This window comes from Cetorhinus maximus, chromosome 13 (genome assembly GCF_964194155.1).
Source record: "Cetorhinus maximus chromosome 13, sCetMax3.hap1.1, whole genome shotgun sequence".
Taxonomy (NCBI): Eukaryota; Metazoa; Chordata; class Chondrichthyes; order Lamniformes; family Cetorhinidae; genus Cetorhinus; species Cetorhinus maximus.
In genome coordinates, this window is record NC_135891.1 from 90,313,442 (window position 1) to 90,334,817 (window position 21,376).

At 43.4% G+C, this 21,376-nt stretch overlaps 1 protein-coding gene across 2 annotated transcripts in view; it reads left to right on the forward strand.

Annotated features, from left to right (window-relative positions):
- LOC144688798 (calponin-2-like) overlaps window positions 1–20,336 on the forward strand; it is a 35,662-nt gene extending 15,326 nt beyond the window's left edge. For both annotated transcript variants that reach the window (XM_078555749.1, XM_078555748.1), the window contains 6 exons: window positions 3,497–3,618; window positions 9,565–9,631; window positions 10,273–10,410; window positions 11,646–11,762; window positions 16,457–16,603; window positions 17,919–20,336. In XM_078555749.1, coding sequence (XP_078411875.1) covers window positions 3,497–3,618; window positions 9,565–9,631; window positions 10,273–10,410; window positions 11,646–11,762; window positions 16,457–16,603; window positions 17,919–18,182 — 855 coding nt within the window. In that variant the 3' untranslated portion in view covers window positions 18,183–20,336. The remainder of the gene's footprint in view (window positions 1–3,496; window positions 3,619–9,564; window positions 9,632–10,272; window positions 10,411–11,645; window positions 11,763–16,456; window positions 16,604–17,918) is intronic.
- Window positions 20,337–21,376: the final 1,040 nt, after the last annotated feature.

The following is a 21,376-nucleotide window of genomic DNA, read 5'->3' on the forward strand; positions in this document are numbered from 1 at the left end:
TCTTGCAATCCTTTTTACTGTACACTGCAATTCTGGCAGACATGTAGCATTACAGGGACAGTTCCAAATTAACTCAGCTCTCCAGTGGGACTTACCTTCTCCCTGTCACGTTAGGTCAAACCTTCCAGCGTCTTTCAAAAGTCGTTCCACTCAGCCTGAGTTTCCTGGATCCAATTTTCACCAGCAAGGCCCACCTCGGTGACTCCATGTTCCTTAAATCTCCAAGAGCTCTATCTGTCCCTTTTTAGTGCTGACTCCTCCTGGGGGCTAGTTCCATGGATCCTCGGCATCGTCCAATTCCTCTTCCCAAATAGTCATTGCCCACCTGTAAGTTGAAACCCTCACCGTCAGCAGGCTGATTGATCTTGGTGGGGGGCAATCTCGACTGAGCCTAATTCTGCCCTTGCTCAACCTTCCTGCATGTATTTCCCAGCAGGATAATGATCTGAAGCGGCAAACTTGGCTAACCCTGGAATGCTAAGGTCAATTGTAGCACCCTAATCCTGCACTGTGGCTGCAGAGAGATAATTATAGCACCAATCGGGGTCAAAGCTGGTACATTCCTCTGCTAGTTTGGTGTGTATTTATCTACCAGACAAGGTGGTGTCAGCTGTGGCTCAGTTCATAGCACCCTCACCTTTGAATCAGAAGGTTGTGGGTTCATGTCCCACTCCCGGAAACCAAGAACTGTGAATGTACTCGAAAGAGTTACATGCGATCTGTTGATAACTCGAAAGAGTTACATGCACACCATTTACAGCTGACCTGAATTAGGGGCTGTGCTTGATTTCTCCCTTGTTATTGTTAATTTAGTTAATTGTTTTAACTCTAAAAGAAGTTACATGCACACCATGGAGCCTGATGGTGGGCCTCGTCAAGTTTAAATCCAGGTCCCGTTACTTTTTTTTCTTCATTCACAGGATGAGAGTGTCACTGGCTAAGCCAACATTTATTGCCCATCCCTAATCGCCCTTGAGAAGGTGGTGGTGAGCCGTCATCTTGAATTGCTGCAGTCTCTGTGGTATAGGTACATCCACAGTGCTGTTAGGGAGTGAGTTCCAGGATTTTGATCCAACAATAGTGAAGGTATAGTGATATGTTTCCAAGTCAGGATGGTGAGTGGCTTGGAGGGGAACTTGTAGGTGGTGGTGATGTATCTGCTGCCCTTGTCCTTCTTGATGATGGTGGTTGTGGGATGATGGTGGTTGTGGGCCTGGAAGGTGCTGTCGAAGGAGCCTTGGTGAGCTCCTGCAGTGCATCTTGTAGATGGTACACACTGCTGCTACTGTCCGTCAGTGGTGGAGGGAGTGATTGTTTGTGGAAGGGGTGCCAATCAAGCGGGCTGCTTTGTCCTAGATGGTGTCAAGCTTCTTGAGTGTTGTTGGAGCTGTACTCATCCAGGCAAGTGGAGAGTATTCCATCACACTCCACTCTTGTGCCTTGTAGTTAGTGGATAGGCTTTGGGGAGTCAGGAGGTGAGTTACTCGCCACAGAATTCCTAGCCTCTCGTAGCCACAGTATTTATATGGCTAGTCCAGTTCAGTTTCTGGTCAATGGTAACCCCCAAGATGATAGTATATATCTCTCTGAATTCCCCACTAAGATGCTGAGGTTTGGGGGCATGGGGGGGAGGGGTTTCCTGTGGCCCACCGGTGACAGTTTGGACAACCCCACACTAGGCCATTAGGGGGTTTTTAATGTCTTGGTGAATGATATTTCTGTACAGTAGTTGCTAATAAACTTCCCAACCACCTTGAAAAGTTGGTTTCAAGTCCAACCTACTGCTGCCCTACAAGCCTCAAGAAGCTTTACTCAAAATGCAGGGCTGTCTACTTCAAAGTTGCATAAGGGGAAAAAAAAGTGATTAAATTTGTGAATTTTACCTTTATATTTATCCATTAATGCTGATACGTGAAGTTTGAAATTGGTGTAATTGTACCTGCTAACCTCCCATATGTCACACAAGCAGTATCTTCATGCATGTGTAGTGCCCCAATGCTCACTGATAGTGACCAACCAAAACAGACTGGGGACCAAATCTGGAGCTTTCCTTGTCTACCTGACTCAGTTCCACAAAAGGCGGTGTACTTCTTGCTTAACCATGGGAAGGGGGTTGGAGGAATCATTTTGACACTCTTCATTTTCGGGGAAAATCTCTGATTAATCAATCTTAAATGTTTGTAGCACTTTGTAACTGCATGGGCAATTTGAATGTTTCCCCTAGTCTTTGTTGGTGTCAGTCTTACCTCTGAGCTAGAAGGTTGCCAGTTGAAGCCCAAATCCAGGCCTTGAGTGCGCAATCTAGATGGACACTTGAGACCAGTACTGAGGGAGTGCTGCACTGTCCAAGGTATCTATTTCAAATGGGGCATTAAGATGATTTACAGGTAGATGCGAAAAGCATGGTTACAATTCTGCAAGGAACGTTTTAATTCACATGGATCATGAATTACTTGCAGGGTTGTGATGGACTAGAACCATTGCCTATCTCAAGGTTCATTAATTCCAATTTTGAGAAGAAGGGGGTATTGAGCACTCACTGAATTTCCACAATTTATCACCTAATTAATAATTTATGTAACTGACTTTAGATTGCAAAACTGCAGAATCCAAGCACTTACAGGAAGTGTGATTAACAAATAAAGTCAGCGTGTTTTTTGATGTCAAGACTTTTTTTTCCTGATTGTTTCTATATTAAAAAAAGTTATACCTTTTTTGATTGTTTAAAACAATTTGTGTTCTCACAGGGATTCTTAGATGGAGCACCAGGCATTGAATGGTTAATACGCTAAATAGAAGTTGTTTTCGGAGAATGAACCTATTCATTAAGTTGTCTGGGTAATTGGAAACCGTTTCTCACCAACAGTGATCTTGGAGCTGTTTATGATATCCAGGCCCTTTTTACTTCATTTAGATGAAGAGCAGAATCTACATTAGACCTGAAGTTGTAATGATGAATGAGCTTAATATTAATTTCAAAAGTGTATATGAAGAAAGTCTAGTGTGATGATAGCCTAGTCTGGACGTAGTGGCTTGTAGATTGGTCCAGATTTGCAGTGAGTGTTTTGTACATTGCTCAATGCCTGTATGGGGAAAGGGACTAAATGGTCCCCGATGTGGCATTTATTTAATATCCATGAAGAGAATAAAAGCTTATCCCAATATCTGCTCCCCAACTTGGGTCCCTCACTGCACCAGTCTCATGCTTCTGATGTTTTAAGTATGCATTAAAAGTAATGGGTGTAGGAATGATTCACTCCTGTAATCATATGCCATAACAATACTCACTTTGTTTAAGATTTGTTTTACCATTTATTCAGGGCTGCTCCTGAGTTCCTCATGAGTTCTTTCTATTCTGTTTTGGTAATTGACTCTGAGGGAAACATTTCATTTGTGCTGTTCAGGGTGAAATTGGGTAACCACACGTAAAAGAACAAATTCATAATTTCATCATAAAGGGAAGCATCAGGTTGATCTGTGTCCTGTTTTTCTGCAGATTGCTCAGAAATATGACCCTCAGAAGGAGGAAGAGCTGCGAGTCTGGATTGAGGGGATCACTGGGAAGCAGATTGGGGACAACTTTCAGAAAGGTCTGAAGGATGGTGTAATCCTTTGCGAGTGAGTACTATACCTCCACCCTGATTTGTCAATAAGTTGGCAATTTGACAAAACATTAATTTGCTAAACAATTTGGTCTTATTTTCCCTGCCTCTTGATTTTCTCTTTTTTTTCCCAAAAACCCCCACCCTCTAAGATGCTGGTTTATGTTCAATGGGGTTACATCCACCCTCTAGTACTTCAGTAAAGTTGTTCTTTGTTTAACGCTATATAATCAGAATCGCTGAGCTGTTCAGCCATGGGGTGGGAGTGGGGTAGGGTGCATCACAAGCAAATCTGATATTAGTCTTGAGGCACTGAGGTTAATTGTTGCATCCTGATTGGTGCCCTGGCTGAGGTTATCTGACCCGCTCTTCCCTCCCCGCCACCCCCACACCCCAATCTGAGGCGTCACCAGTAAAGCTCTATCACTTCCTTGCTGCCTCACCAAGTCGACTGATTTCTGACACTCGCATGTTCTAACACAGGTTCTTCCTGCATGTGGCTCTATTGTTGAGCTGTCATCACGTTTGGTGATGGCTCATAATGCAAAAGCAGAACAAGGTGAGGGCAGCAGAGAAACAACTTTACACGTCGCTTTTCGCTGATCAAGGGATGTGAGGACTAAATTTCAAACACTTTCCCATTTGGGACATTCCATTTCAGCAGCTCACACTTCCAGGCCGTGTCCAGCAAGAGTATCAGATGCAGAGTAAAAGTTGTTCTACACTATACCAGTAAAGTGCTTCAGCTCCAACCTCAACCTCACCGTCTGATATGTGTCCCCCAATTACGGCACTGACATTTTTCCATTTCCACACCAGCTGTGGCCTCTGCTTTAGATTGTCAAGTTAGGGGCAGCTTTGCACTCTGATATTGCACTCGGTAGAAACTGTGAAGTCTCCCCAAACTCATTTCTTTTGAGACTCTTACAGTTAGCAGATTTCACTCCAGCTTTGCATGTGTCATCCAACCCTCAGAGAAGGACACTAACTGAACCTTGGTGATATGTTTCTGGCCTTCTAAAGCACGTATTGGTAGCACCTATGTGCAGGCTAGTAGCTTTTTTTTAGTCTTCCTTGTATCAGTTGGATGGTTGATATTCACAATGAAACTGCTTCTCTGGTTTGGTCTATTTGCTCGAGGATTACAAACTGTTAAAGTGATAACCGTGGCCAGACTTCACTAGTCAAAGAAACATTCGAAATGATTCGAAACAAAGAAACAAACAAAGAAAAAGTCGGGTTTCACTGTTGATTGTAGGTTGCATGTTTTGCTCAAGACTGCAGAGCATGCTGTGTGTGAAACAAAAACAGAAATATCTGGAAAAACTCAGCAGGTCTGGCAGCATTGGTGGTGAAGAACAAAGTTGACGTTTCGAGTCCTCATGACCCATCAACAGAACTAAGTGGAAATAGGAAAGGGGTGAAATATTTATTTGGTGGGGGGTGGAAGAATTTGGCGGGGGTGGGGGGTGTTGTTGGGACAAGCAAGCAGTGATAGGAGCAGATAACCAAAAGATGTCACTGACAAAAGAACAAAGAGGTGTTGAAGGTGGTGATATTATCTAAAAGAATGTGCTAATTAAGATTGGAGAGCAGGACGAGCAAGGTAGCTCTAGTGGGGGTGGGGTGAAATAAACCATGGGTGGAATACATTTAAAAGTAATGGAAATAGGTGGGAAAAGAAAAATCTATATAATTTATTGGAAAAAACAAAAGGGAGGGGGAAGAAACGGAAAGGGGGTGGGGATGGAGGAAGGAGTTCAAGATCTAAAGTTGTTGAACTCAATATTCAGTCCGGAAGGCTGTAAAGTGCCTAGTCAGAAGATGAGGTGCTGTTCCTCCAGTTTGCGTTGAGCTTCACTGGAACAATGCAGCAAGCCAAGGACAGACATGTGGGCAAGAGAGCAGGATGCAGTGTTAAAATGGCAAGCGACAGGGAGGTCTGGGTCATTCTTGCGGACAGACCGAAGGTGTTCTGCAAAGCGGTCACCCAGTCTGCGTTTGGTCTCTCCAATGTAGAGGAAACCGCATTGGGAGCAACAAATGCAGTAGACTAAGTTGGGGGAAATGCAAGTGAAATGCTGCTTCACTTGAAAGGAGTGTTTGGGCCCTTGGACGGTGAGGAGAGAGGAAGTGAAGGGGCAGGTGTTGCATATTTTGCGTTTGCATGGGGAGGTGCCGTAGGTGGGGGTTGAGGAGTAGGGGGTGATGGAGGAATGGACCAGGGTGTCCCGGAGGGAACGATCCCTACGGAATGCCGCCAGGGAGGGTGAAGGGAAGATGTGTTTGGTGGTGGCATCATGCCGGAGTTGGCGGAGGATGATCCTTTGAATGCGGAGGCTGGTGGGGTGATAAGTGAGGACAAGGGGGACCCTATCATGTTTCTGGGAGGGAGGATAAGGCATGAGGGCGGATGCGCGGGAGATGGGTCGGACACGGTTGAGGGCCCTGTCAAATACCGTGTGTGGAAAACCTCGGTTAAGGAAGAAGGAGGACATGTCAGAGGAACTGTTTTTGAAGGTAGCGTCATCAGAACAGATGCGACAGAGGCGAAGGAACTGAGAGAATGGGATGGAGTCCTTACAGGAAGCGGGGTGTGAGGAGCTGTAGTCGAGGTAGCTGTGGGAGTTGGTAGGCTTGTAATGGATATTGGTGGACAGTCTATCACCAGAAATTGAGACAGAGAGGTCAAGGAAGGGAAGGGAAGTGTCAGAGATGGACCATGTGAAAATGATGGAGGGGTGGAGATTGAAAGCAAAATTAATAAATTTTTCCAGGTCCCGACGAGAGCATGAAGCAGCACCGAAGTAATCATCGATGTACCGGAGAAAGAGTTGTGGGAGGGGGCCGGAGTAGGACAGGAACAAGGAATGTTCCACATACCCTATAAAGAGACAGGCATAGCTGGGGCCCATGCGGGTACCCATAGCCACACCTTTTATTTGGAGGAAGTGAGAGGAGTTAAAGTTCAGTGTTCAGTGTGAGAACAAGTTTAGCCAGACGGAGGAGAGTAGTGGTGGATGGGGATTGTTCGGGCCTCTGTTCGAGGAAGAAGCTGAGAGCCCTCAGACCATCCTGGTGGGGGATGGAGGTGTAGAGGGATTGGACGTCCATGGTGAAGAGGAGGCGGTTGGGGCCAGGGAACTGGAAATTGTTGATGTGACGTTAGGTGTCAGAGGAATCACGGATGTAGGTGGGAAGGGACTGGACAAGGGGAGAGAGAAGGGAGTCAAGATAGCGAGAAATGAGTTCCGTGGGGCAGGAACAGGCTGACACGGTCGGTCTGCCGGGACAGTCCTGTTTGTGGATTTTGGGTAGGAGGTAGAAGCGGGCTGTCCGAGGTTGGGCGACTATCAGGTTGGAAGCTGTGGGAGGAAGATCTCCAGAGGAGATGAGGTCAGTGACAGTCGTGGAAACAATGGCTTGATGTTCAGTGTTGGGGTCATGGTCCAGGGAGAGGTAGGAGGAATTTCTGGTATCCAGGTATTTCTGTTTTTGTTTTAGATTTCCAGCATCCGCAGTTTTTTGTTTTTATGCTGTGTGTGAAGTTGCTTTGTAATAGAAGGATAAGCCCATGGCTGACACCCAGCGATGTGTCTGCACTTCCGATGCGTCAGAGCTTGTGAAGGAAGCAGCAGTGTTACTGAACCTCTACTAAGCTTAATGTAGCAAGAGTGGAATTTGTAGATTGACCATGTTGTTTGTTTTACTTTTTGTCCTGTAATGGGAGTTTGTAGTAGGCATGTTTTGTGTTTAAACCTTATGATGTCAAGCCACATGGTGTCTCGATGCCTTCGTGGCTGTACAGGGAGCAGTAGGATGTAGGCAAAGTTCCCTCTAAATTGCACAATCATGTGGCATCCCAAAAGTCATTGTGAAGGCCACACTCACAAGTTGGCCTGTTTTAAGTTATCACGCAGCAGTGCAAAAATAATTTGAAGGCACAGTAACTTAAAAGAAATTGCAGAGGACATTAGATATGGGTCAGCATCTGCAGCCTTTCTCTTCCAGGCCCTAACCCCACAATATGAGCTCCTGGGTTTCAGTTATGCTGCTGTGGGCAGAGCCAATTGAAGTTAGGCCCTCCCCATATAAAAAAAACGAAGATATAGGAACAACAATAGTCTAATAGGACTGGTGCATTTACTGGGTGGTAGCCTTAGCTCATTGGGAGCAATCTTGTCAGATGAGTCGAAGCTGGTTCCAGTGGGATCTTCAATTTTGGAAGCATTGCAGCTGATCCTGACTCTCTCCTCAACTGGGCTTGATATATGCAGGACAGATGATTGGAAAGAGGCACTGTGTTTCTTCTTGGGTTTAGGGTCTAGATTGGGTTTTGTTAGGGTTTGCCTGTTACCCTAAGAATGCTGCCATAGACTTATTCATAAAAACGATTCCTGTTTATTTACAATCTATATACATCTCTGTACTCTACATGAGGTTGTACTTCGACTTCCTAACAGATCTCAGTATCTTAATCATGACATTGCATCACAGTTACATCAGTATCAGGTGCTCCTGATGTTAACCCTTTAGAGGAACCTGTTTGACTTTTTCCCCCCCTTCCCCTAATCAGTGGGCTGTGTCGCGTAGCAACTCTGCCTCTTTTCTGTCTCAGGTCAGCCAACTGCTTGGGGTGGGATGATCAATGAGTCACTACCCCAGCGGTCTTCCTGTCTGTGGGCGAATAAGAGCAGAGCTGTAGTTTGCTAAATTGAACAGGAATGTGCACACATGAGCTCAGCAATGTGATGCTGTCATGGCATTTTCTGCTTTAAAGGGCTAATTGTCAAACTAGGTTTTATATTTTTTCAGTTACTTATTACTCTTGCATGTGTTTTTGGCTGTGGTTTTTTTCCTGAGTGGATACATGCCACCACATGGGTGATTATCCTATGCTGAAGCTGCTTTTACACTGGCCTTAACAGTGGGTGCTTCTATTGACAGTCCGCTGACACTGTCTCTATGCAGTGGTCTCCAGTAATAACCTCAATGAACATTGTCAGACTGGCTGAGGCCTATAGCTGTGGATAGAATTAAATCATGCTTCATGTATAAACTTCATTTATATGTTGATTAAAACACAGCACCATGTGACGTGGGACCGGTGCCACTGCACAGTGGGCATAGGATCAGTGTTGTGCATAGTGCAGTAAGATGCAGGATTCATAGCCTCCAGTGCTTCTGTATTGGGCATTTTTTTTTTTAAATAGCTCCCAATAGCATTTCAGGTTAATGGTGAAGAACTCTGAGGGAGATTCCCTGATGCTTTCTAGATTAAGGGATTTCCTGGTCTACAACTGAACCATTCAAGCCAGAAGGATGCTTAATGCAATAGGCCCTTGCACTTCATAAGTATGGAGGGGTCAGTACTTATTCTGGTGATTTGGCTAATACTTCCCTTTGCCCTTCTTTCACTCACTTTCTCTTTCCTCCCCACCACCCACATCACAACACCCCCCCTCCTTCCTTTTTAACAATTTTCAACAAATTTCAGCCCTATTGCAACTAATATCATATTGCTGTTGTCTGAGGAATAACTATTGGTCAGGATTTCAGGAAAACTCCCCAGCTGTTCTTCGAATAGTTCTATGTGAACATTTTAATTCCACTTGAGAGAGTAGATGGAGCCTTGCTTTAACAATTCATCTGCAAAACAGCACCTCCAGAAATGTCATATTCCTCAGTACTGCACTGAACTGTCAGTGTAGATTATGTATGCAAATCTCTAGAGTAGGATTTGAACCAATGATCTTCAGACTCGAGATGAAAGTGCTGTCACTGAACCAAACCAAAGTATCCCATGGAATAAAATAGACTTTGGCTTATTCAGTCATTGTAAATCAGTGGTACTGATGGTTCTTTATTCTTCCTGAATATTAAAATCCTGTGAATATAAATCACAGCTATACCTTTCCTGTGTAACTAGGTCCTTTTTCCTTTCCTTCTCTCCAACTGATAGACTCATGAACAAAATTATGCCCAACTCTGTGAAGAAAATCAACCGGACAGCTTTAAACTGGCATCAGGTAAAATGTTACGTTTGATTGTAATAGTAGGAGGAGAAAGCAATTGAAGATTTTAACAACCTATTTGCTGGAATTCCAGCTTCTCTGAAATGCGAGTTCCCTTCATTTAATGTTTAGTTAGTACTTAAAAAAAAATTTCTTTCTTCTTTCATTGGATGTGGACATCGCTGGCAATGCCAGTGTTTGTTGCCCATCTCCAACTGCCCTTGAATTGAGTGGCTTCCTAGGCCATTTTAGAGGGCAGTTAAAAGTCAACCACATTGCTGTGGGTCTGGAGTCAAATGTAGGCCAGATTAGGTAAGGATGGCAGATTTCCTCCCCTAAAGGACAATACAGTGTACAATCCTTAGAGTAGAGGAGAGCAGCCAGAGTGATCCGAGTGTAATGGGGATGAGCTCTTGAGGCAAGAGCTGGAACTTTCTGTTCTAATGAGGTGATGGTTAAGGTTGGTGAGGGGTGGGTGGTGGGGTGGTGGAGGGGAGACCTCTAGGGACAAAAAAACATTAAATGGAGTTCAGAAAGGAAATCCAGCTTATGCTGAAAAATAAACAAGGGAAGTCAGAACTGAGGCCAAATCTAAATCATAAAAAATGCATTCAATTCTTTGAGGTTGAAAATTAATCCATTTTTGTTTTGAACAGCTGGAGAATTTGTCCAATTTTATCAAATCGATGCAGAATTATGGTATCAAACCACATGACACGTTTGAGGCAAATGACCTTTTTGAGAATGGGAATCTAACCCAGGTACAGACAGCACTGCTGGCCCTGGCAGGGATGGTAAGTACCAGGCTAGCACCAGCTAAAAATAATTAACTTGATAAGACAGATTACTGTTTCCACAGCTACGTTATAGCTTTCAACACCTGATGTACTCCTCACTTCACAGTCTATGCTCCAAATGGTCCAGCAGAGTCACTTTAGTGCTCCCATTGCAGTGCACCTACTTTGGGAGCGAACATTGACTGCTTTTATCTTCAATTAGTCCTTCCCTCTCGCCCTCCCCACCCTCTCCTTCTCTCCCCCCACTCTTACTCCAAAAAGCATTGTTGTGTGTAAACACTGACTGTGGGTAAGGATAATTATAGTACCCTTGGGGAGTAGAGAGGTAATGAAGGATGATCAGGAAGTTTATTTTACACTTTTAGTCTGTCTTGTGCATATATTCCCCTTGTTTTCACCTTCAGTTTCCTCCACTTGACTAACTCATTGTGGAGGTAATAGTTCCACGAGCATCGGACTCACTTGTCCTCGAGATATTGATTAAGAAGGTCACCATTGCCAATCATCAGTCTTGTCCCTTACTGCTCATTCACTTAACACAGACCAGGGCTGGAACTTTGTACTGTCAGGGTCCATTTGAAACTGGTCCCTACATTTTCCAATTGAGGCATCAGGGAAGAAAATTCAAGAAATATTTATTAAGCATTCATCCCCGGAAAATTTAAAGGGTTAGAGTTCAGAGGCGCTGATATGAAGGCCACTTTTGGTTATAGAGCTTTCCTCTTTCAGTTGGCATAGAGATATATCTATTGCTGGGGGAGCTTGAGCAGAAATTGAGCAGTAAAGTGAGGGGGAGCAGCCATGGCATAATGGTAGGATTTTGCTATGTGTGAGTGTGGAACATAGTTAACTGTAGAATGGGCCAAATGGCTGGTATCTGTACTTGGAGTCTGTTGTATGATGTCGTATGTGCCTGCATGCCATTGTAATGTAACGATACTCAGCAGAACAAGAGTTACTGTGGGACTGGAGAATAGCACTACCCGCAGTATGATGTATAGAGTCACATAGTAATAGACTCAGAACAGTCTAGAGAGAACATTCTGGAAGCTGCCTATCTTTCAGGAACAGCACCATGCATGACAGTAACCTGAGATCTTTAAATGGTTGAAGACTACCAATAAATTGTTCATGTTTAAATATACAAGTCTCAAGATCTCATCATTGAGACATTTAAAGAACCCATATTACAACAAAGTCTTTAAATAATATTCAATCCTCTTTCATCCTAGGCGAAAACAAAGGGAGTGAATGCTGGAGTTAATATTGGTGTCAAATATGCCGACAAACAGCAGCGTTCTTTCAATCAGGAGACTTTGAATGCAGGACAATGTGTCATTGGGCTTCAGGTATTAATATTTAATTTTTATGCATGTTAAGCTCCGACTCCTGATGGGAGTGAATAGCTGAACCATAGAGAGCAGGAATGCCTCTGGTTCTGTTGGCAGATCCCAGCCATGATAGCAATAAGGGTGATATTAGCTTTGTATCCCAAGGCAAGAGAGAAGATTGATCACTGTATAGTAATCCATACTGAAAAATTCATGTGTGCGGACACTGGGTAAGGGTAGGATTATGGACTTGGTTGTGATGCTCCTGCAGTTGAATAACTTAATGATGTCTGCCATCGAGGGTTTTTTGTGGATAATGGCCACCGGCCAAGGAACTGGAGGGAACCTGGTGTCTGTAACCCTGTAATTCAGACAGTGTCAGTAACCCTGTAATTCAGACAGTGTCAGTAACCCTGTAATTCAGACAGTGTCAGTAACCCTGTAATTCAGACAGTGTCAGTAACCCTGTAATTCAGACAGTGTCAGTAACCCTGTAATTCAGACAGTGTCAGTAACCCTGTAATTCAGACAGTGTCAGTAACCCTGTAATTCAGACAGTGTCAGTAACCCTGTAATTCAGACAGTGTCAGTAACCCTGTAATTCAGACAGTGTCAGTAACCCTGTAATTCAGACAGTGTCAGTAACCCTGTAATTCAGACAGTGTCAGTAACCCTGTAATTCAGACAGTGTCAGTAACCCTGTAATTCAGACAGTGTCAGTAACCCTGTAATTCAGACAGTGTCAGTAACCCTGTAATTCAGACAGTGTCAGTAACCCTGTAATTCAGACAGTGTCAGTAACCCTGTAATTCAGACAGTGTCAGTAACCCTGTAATTCAGACAGTGTCAGTAACCCTGTAATTCAGACAGTGTCAGTAACCCTGTAATTCAGACAGTGTCAGTAACCCTGTAATTCAGACAGTGTCAGTAACCCTGTAATTCAGACAGTGTCAGTAACCCTGTAATTCAGACAGTGTCAGTAACCCTGTAATTCAGACAGTGTCAGTAACCCTGTAATTCAGACAGTGTCAGTAACCCTGTAATTCAGACAGTGTCAGTAACCCTGTAATTCAGACAGTGTCAGTAACCCTGTAATTCAGACAGTGTCAGTAACCCTGTAATTCAGACAGTGTCAGTAACCCTGTAATTCAGACAGTGTCAGTAACCCTGTAATTCAGACAGTGTCAGTAACCCTGTAATTCAGACAGTGTCAGTAACCCTGTAATTCAGACAGTGTCAGTAACCCTGTAATTCAGACAGTGTCAGTAACCCTGTAATTCAGACAGTGTCAGTAACCCTGTAATTCAGACAGTGTCAGTAACCCTGTAATTCAGACAGTGTCAGTAACCCTGTAATTCAGACAGTGTCAGTAACCCTGTAATTCAGACAGTGTCAGTAACCCTGTAATTCAGACAGTGTCAGTAACCCTGTAATTCAGACAGTGTCAGTAACCCTGTAATTCAGACAGTGTCAGTAACCCTGTAATTCAGACAGTGTCAGTAACCCTGTAATTCAGACAGTGTCAGTAACCCTGTAATTCAGACAGTGTCAGTAACCCTGTAATTCAGACAGTGTCAGTAACCCTGTAATTCAGACAGTGTCAGTAACCCTGTAATTCAGACAGTGTCAGTAACCCTGTAATTCAGACAGTGTCAGTAACCCTGTAATTCAGACAGTGTCAGTAACCCTGTAATTCAGACAGTGTCAGTAACCCTGTAATTCAGACAGTGTCAGTAACCCTGTAATTCAGACAGTGTCAGTAACCCTGTAATTCAGACAGTGTCAGTAACCCTGTAATTCAGACAGTGTCAGTAACCCTGTAATTCAGACAGTGTCAGTAACCCTGTAATTCAGACAGTGTCAGTAACCCTGTAATTCAGACAGTGTCAGTAACCCTGTAATTCAGACAGTGTCAGTAACCCTGTAATTCAGACAGTGTCAGTAACCCTGTAATTCAGACAGTGTCAGTAACCCTGTAATTCAGACAGTGTCAGTAACCCTGTAATTCAGACAGTGTCAGTAACCCTGTAATTCAGACAGTGTCAGTAACCCTGTAATTCAGACAGTGTCAGTAACCCTGTAATTCAGACAGTGTCAGTAACCCTGTAATTCAGACAGTGTCAGTAACCCTGTAATTCAGACAGTGTCAGTAACCCTGTAATTCAGACAGTGTCAGTAACCCTGTAATTCAGACAGTGTCAGTAACCCTGTAATTCAGACAGTGTCAGTAACCCTGTAATTCAGACAGTGTCAGTAACCCTGTAATTCAGACAGTGTCAGTAACCCTGTAATTCAGACAGTGTCAGTAACCCTGTAATTCAGACAGTGTCAGTAACCCTGTAATTCAGACAGTGTCAGTAACCCTGTAATTCAGACAGTGTCAGTAACCCTGTAATTCAGACAGTGTCAGTAACCCTGTAATTCAGACAGTGTCAGTAACCCTGTAATTCAGACAGTGTCAGTAACCCTGTAATTCAGACAGTGTCAGTAACCCTGTAATTCAGACAGTGTCAGTAACCCTGTAATTCAGACAGTGTCAGTAACCCTGTAATTCAGACAGTGTCAGTAACCCTGTAATTCAGACAGTGTCAGTAACCCTGTAATTCAGACAGTGTCAGTAACCCTGTAATTCAGACAGTGTCAGTAACCCTGTAATTCAGACAGTGTCAGTAACCCTGTAATTCAGACAGTGTCAGTAACCCTGTAATTCAGACAGTGTCAGTAACCCTGTAATTCAGACAGTGTCAGTAACCCTGTAATTCAGACAGTGTCAGTAACCCTGTAATTCAGACAGTGTCAGTAACCCTGTAATTCAGACAGTGTCAGTAACCCTGTAATTCAGACAGTGTCAGTAACCCTGTAATTCAGACAGTGTCAGTAACCCTGTAATTCAGACAGTGTCAGTAACCCTGTAATTCAGACAGTGTCAGTAACCCTGTAATTCAGACAGTGTCAGTAACCCTGTAATTCAGACAGTGTCAGTAACCCTGTAATTCAGACAGTGTCAGTAACCCTGTAATTCAGACAGTGTCAGTAACCCTGTAATTCAGACAGTGTCAGTAACCCTGTAATTCAGACAGTGTCAGTAACCCTGTAATTCAGACAGTGTCAGTAACCCTGTAATTCAGACAGTGTCAGTAACCCTGTAATTCAGACAGTGTCAGTAACCCTGTAATTCAGACAGTGTCAGTAACCCTGTAATTCAGACAGTGTCAGTAACCCTGTAATTCAGACAGTGTCAGTAACCCTGTAATTCAGACAGTGTCAGTAACCCTGTAATTCAGACAGTGTCAGTAACCCTGTAATTCAGACAGTGTCAGTAACCCTGTAATTCAGACAGTGTCAGTAACCCTGTAATTCAGACAGTGTCAGTAACCCTGTAATTCAGACAGTGTCAGTAACCCTGTAATTCAGACAGTGTCAGTAACCCTGTAATTCAGACAGTGTCAGTAACCCTGTAATTCAGACAGTGTCAGTAACCCTGTAATTCAGACAGTGTCAGTAACCCTGTAATTCAGACAGTGTCAGTAACCCTGTAATTCAGACAGTGTCAGTAACCCTGTAATTCAGACAGTGTCAGTAACCCTGTAATTCAGACAGTGTCAGTAACCCTGTAATTCAGACAGTGTCAGTAACCCTGTAATTCAGACAGTGTCAGTAACCCTGTAATTCAGACAGTGTCAGTAACCCTGTAATTCAGACAGTGTCAGTAACCCTGTAATTCAGACAGTGTCAGTAACCCTGTAATTCAGACAGTGTCAGTAACCCTGTAATTCAGACAGTGTCAGTAACCCTGTAATTCAGACAGTGTCAGTAACCCTGTAATTCAGACAGTGTCAGTAACCCTGTAATTCAGACAGTGTCAGTAACCCTGTAATTCAGACAGTGTCAGTAACCCTGTAATTCAGACAGTGTCAGTAACCCTGTAATTCAGACAGTGTCAGTAACCCTGTAATTCAGACAGTGTCAGTAACCCTGTAATTCAGACAGTGTCAGTAACCCTGTAATTCAGACAGTGTCAGTAACCCTGTAATTCAGACAGTGTCAGTAACCCTGTAATTCAGACAGTGTCAGTAACCCTGTAATTCAGACAGTGTCAGTAACCCTGTAATTCAGACAGTGTCAGTAACCCTGTAATTCAGACAGTGTCAGTAACCCTGTAATTCAGACAGTGTCAGTAACCCTGTAATTCAGACAGTGTCAGTAACCCTGTAATTCAGACAGTGTCAGTAACCCTGTAATTCAGACAGTGTCAGTAACCCTGTAATTCAGACAGTGTCAGTAACCCTGTAATTCAGACAGTGTCAGTAACCCTGTAATTCAGACAGTGTCAGTAACCCTGTAATTCAGACAGTGTCAGTAACCCTGTAATTCAGACAGTGTCAGTAACCCTGTAATTCAGACAGTGTCAGTAACCCTGTAATTCAGACAGTGTCAGTAACCCTGTAATTCAGACAGTGTCAGTAACCCTGTAATTCAGACAGTGTCAGTAACCCTGTAATTCAGACAGTGTCAGTAACCCTGTAATTCAGACAGTGTCAGTAACCCTGTAATTCAGACAGTGTCAGTGTCTTCAGGAAAGGAGGAGAGAAAGCTAAGCAAGGAAAAAGAAGAGTGTGCTGCAAGTTTTAGTAAATAGTCTCGTTATGGTGGCTGTCTCTCTTGTATCTATGCATTGTGTTCATGGTGGTATATCTCTACCTGTGCTATAGATGGGGACCAATAAATGTGCCAGCCAGACTGGAATGAGTGCCTACGGTACCAGACGACATCTTTATGATCCAAGGTCCCAAATCCCTGCTTCAATGGACCAGTCCACTATTAGTTTACAGATGGGGACCAACAAAGGAGCAAGTCAGGTTTGTGCCAACTTGTTTATTTGGCAATTGAAAAACGGGAAGCAGAAGTCCAATCTTCAACTGTGAATGTGCGGTTTCGGATGTGGCTTGGTGATTGCACTCTCATCTGAATCAGAATGTTATGGGTTCATGCCTCACATACTTAAGAGCATTAAGCACAAAATCTGGGCTGACACTCCCTCAGTATTGCACCACTTGGGTGCCATCATTCAGATGAGGTGTTAAAATGGGGCCCAATTTTCCCCCTCTAGTCATAAAACATGCCACGTTAGTATTTGAAGCAGAGGTGGGAAGTTTCCAGGTTTTCTGGCTAGTACTTATCCCTCAATCAGCATCCCTGGTGTTGTCTGTAAGAACTTGCTGTGTGCAAAATGGTTGTTACATTTTGAAATAGCACTTCATTGGCTGTAAAGCACTTTGAGACGTCCTGAGGTTGTGACATGAGCTCAAACGACAAGTCCTTTAATCCTCCTGAATGCACTAATTTTAAAACAAATGCAGATATTGTCATCCTGTTTCGATTTGAATTGACATAAACTGAATATTTCAGTCTTGAATTTGGTGTTGAATAGTTTAATCTTTAACACAGGAAAACAGTTACAGTAGCTAATGTGATGTAAATTCTCTCTGAAAAACATTAAATAGGAGCAGAAACAGACCATGTGGCCTCTTGAGTCTGTTCCTCCAGAGTCTGCTCCTCCATTCAATAAGATCATGGCCGATCTTCTATATCAACTCCCACCTTGTGCCTAATGCCCATAATCTGAGTCCCTTGTTGCTCAAAAATCTATTGCTCTTAGTTTTGAATAAACTCTTTGACTGAGCATCCACAGCCCACTAGGGTAGAGAATACCAAAGATTCACAACCCCAAGTGAAGAAATTTCTCCAAACCTCAGCCCTGAATGCCAGCCCCAATATCTTGCATTAGAATGTTGCTGAAAAACTCCCTTTGAATGTGGTAATCCCCCTCCCACTATTTTCATTGAATCCTACCTCCTGCCCACCTTCTCACCATATCCCTCAATCTATTCTCCCTTGTGAACGTCCAGTTATTGCTTGATCTCTAAGAAAACAGGGAAGCAGACAATCTGCTTTCATCACCTAGTATCATATTCCAGGATCTGATTACTCTTTAGGTGAAAAAAAATTTTCCATGAATTCCTTTCTCATTCCCAAGTGGAGTGATTTTATATTTTTCCTCTCCATTAAAAGATAATGTTAATCCTGGTTGGCTGTCCCTCAGCAGACTGTTGCTACTGACATGCTGCCTTTCCCAATTGCAATTTGAACAATAACATTTTTCCACTTGTTCAGGCTGGTATGACTGCACCAGGCACCCGAAGACCCATTTATGATAAGAAGCTAGGCACCGAACAGTGTGACAACAGTACAGCTTCTCTGCAGATGGGCAGCAATCAAGGAGCCAACCAGAGCGGCACCAACTTTGGCCTAGGCCGCCAGATCTACAATCCCAAGTATTGTCCAAATGCTGGGCCTGGACTGAATGGAAGCAATTCGGATTACAGTGCAGAGCACTGCCCAGAAAACGCTGCTATTTATCCTGAACAATATGACTGAATTCATCGCTGCAACATGGTAACGAGGGAAAAAGCAGCTTGCTGTCCAGCTTCTATATGTGGCCAACTGCTTGTGGCTAAAATCCCCTATATCACACATGAACTGTTCCTAAATGCGTCTCTATTTCTGATTTTTACTTTGGATGTTGACCATGGGCAGAATTTTTAGCTCGGTGGGCAGGCGCGCTAAATCTAGTTTGAAATTGCGTGAGATGACGTTGGGCGAGCGTCCCGACGTCACCTCATGCTCATGTGCTATTTCGGTCGGTGGGCGTGCCCAAAAGTCGGAAGTGCGCCTGGCGACAATTAAGAGGCCAATTAAGGTAATTAACAGCACAATTCTCTAATTTTATGTTGCCCGTCCAACCTTGCGGTTGGCAGATGGGCGAATCGACCAGGCGGACTTTGTATTTTTCATGAAACCTCATCGAAGGGCGGGATGAAGTTTCCATTATTAAATGAAAGAATTTTATTTTTCTATGGACAGCATTTTTATCGTGTATATGTTCAGGTGACTGATTGTGATGTTTGGACATTTTTTTTCCCGACTTTTAAAACATTTATTTGATGCTTTTCGGGTCTGCAGCACCTGCCCTCCCCCTGCCCCAACCCCGGTAGTGCTGAACTTCTCAGTGCACACTTCATGAAATCGTGGTTGGGGGCCGATCGCAGTCGGCTGTCCGTTCCCTGGCCGATCCCGGACCCGCCGATCATGCCCGCCTGCCGACCTAAAAATTCTGCCCCATAAGTTGATTTTAAATCTTTATTTTAACCCTGCAGTGATTGAGCAAAAGAAAGTGTTTATTTTTTTTTTAAAAGTTCGTTTCTTTAAAAAAAAATTAAAGCAAAGTTTCATTGAAGTCAAGTTGAAGCAACTGATAACTTGAGAGGGAATGTGGGGAAGTCTGGGGGACAAAAAGCAGCAGTAAAGTGTGATGCTGCTGAAACAGTGTTTAGAGATTGCCCTTAGACCCACTTCAGTAATTGTGGCTCATTGTCAATGTTGTCTCCATTAACAGTTTAGCAAGGCATATTTTGTGCATTTTTTTTTAAGTATGGATCTTCTCTTTCCAGAAGAAAGTGAATGTATTCTGGAATTTCAATGTCTCCAAGGACCAATCACTCATGGGTGGGAAATGCAGCCACCTGTTTCCAATTTTTCCACCCTGTCAACTCCAATAACGTTCCAAGACCATTGCGTTTACATTTTTTTTTTGTTGTTGCTTTTAAAAACAAACTGGATTCTTTTCAAATCTGACTAACATTCCAAAGGATTAGGAGTGTGGAGATTGCGTATAGGCTAAACCCTCAACATGAAGCCTTGCACAGTGCTTGGGTGTGTGAGCTACAGAGCTTTGGTTTTTCAATACAGCGCAAGACGATTCTTTAACAATGTAAACTTGTTTTGTTTTGTTCCCCCCCAATGTCTGGTCTCATGATTTTGACCAATACCTTTTTCACAAAGCTTGGATTATAGTTACTGCTAAGCCTACTGAGTGTCAATACAATAAATCATGTCTGATTTGCTTATTGTGCGACACTCTTCATATCATCTTTCTCAACTTGCTGCAACCCCTTACCATGCACTTGTGGCCCTTTTGTAGTATATTCAAGGGCCATAGCTCGAAATTGGAAGCACAGGATTCCGAACTGAACTGGGCATTTTACAGTTCAGTGTGAAATTATCACATACCACTGCACGCCATGTGGTATTGGCAATGTCAGAAAATAAAATTCCAGGAAGACTGTTTGCTCTTGGACTCTGAGAGAGACCCACAGATGGAGAGAATAATTGCCACATCCCCACTGAGGCATCCTGAAAATAATATCCACATCCAGGGGCAGGGATTTATATCAGCATCATTTTCATTACACACTCTTAGGATAATGATTCTTCCTAACAGCCACAGTTTGATATCATATTGCAAATTAAAGGCTTCAACTCTAGGAGAATCTGTTTGATTTACTTTACTCCATTTTCCCATGTATTCTGCTGAACGGGCAATTGAACTGCTCCTATATAATAGAGAATATTGTGCCTGCAGACTTTAGTGCCTCTCCTGTGGATCATTCATCACCAGTGAAATGTGTACTGTGTACTGTGTGTGCAGATTATTTGTAACTCTTTAGTTATTAAATGTTTTTTGTAATTTTCCTTGTGTAGTTTTATTTGACAGTTTTCATTTTGCTTTGCAGCTTCTAATCTGAGTGGATCTCTGTGGCATTGCTCTGGGTACCCTAGAGTCCAGCAATAGTTGAAGTAACTGTTAACCTGACCTGTCCTTTTAAGACTAACTGCACTGAATAGGCAAATCTGAGTAACTCTGCTCAGCAAGTTTAAAATTGTTACAGTCAGAGGGCAGTTGTAATTGTTTGTAAATATTAAGCTCTCATGAAAAATGTAATATTCTTTTGTATCTGTAATGAAGGTTGGATGTAGAAGATCATGTGTCTAGCGCATTACAGATGCAAAATAATCTTTTTAGTCAGTCATTGTCCTCGGGCTTCACATTCTGTCCAATTTACCAAGTTCCTCAGTGAAAAGGAAATCAAAACTACTTCTGCGCTGTGTTTACTTGATGACAATTAAACTTTATGACTTTATTGACAGAAGGTCAGCCATCTCAGCTCCAGGTCATCACTGCAGGAGATCCTCAGGGTAGTGTCCTAGGCCCAACCATCTTCAGCTGCTTCATCATTGACCGACCTTCCATCATAAGGTCAGAAGTGAGGATGTTTGCTGATGGTTGTGCAATGTTCACCATTCGTGACTCCTCAGATACTGACGCAGTCCATGTACAAATGCAGCAAGACCTGGACAATATCCAGGCTTGGGCTGACAGGTAGCAAGTAACATTCACGCCACACAAATGCCAGGCAAAGACCATCTCTAACCAGAGAGAATCTAACCATCACCCCATGACATTCAATGGCATTACCATTGCTGAATCACCCACTATCAATACCCTGGGGGTTGTCATTGACCAGAAACTGAACTGGACTAGCCATATAAATACTATGGCTACAAGAGCAGGTCAGAGGCTAGGAATCCTGCAGCGGTTAACTCACCTCCTGATCCCCAAAGCCGGTCAACCATTTACAAGACACAAGTCAGGAGTGTGATGGAATACTCTCCACTTGCCTGGATGAGTGCAGCTCCAACAATGCTCCAGAAGCTTGACACCATCCAGGACA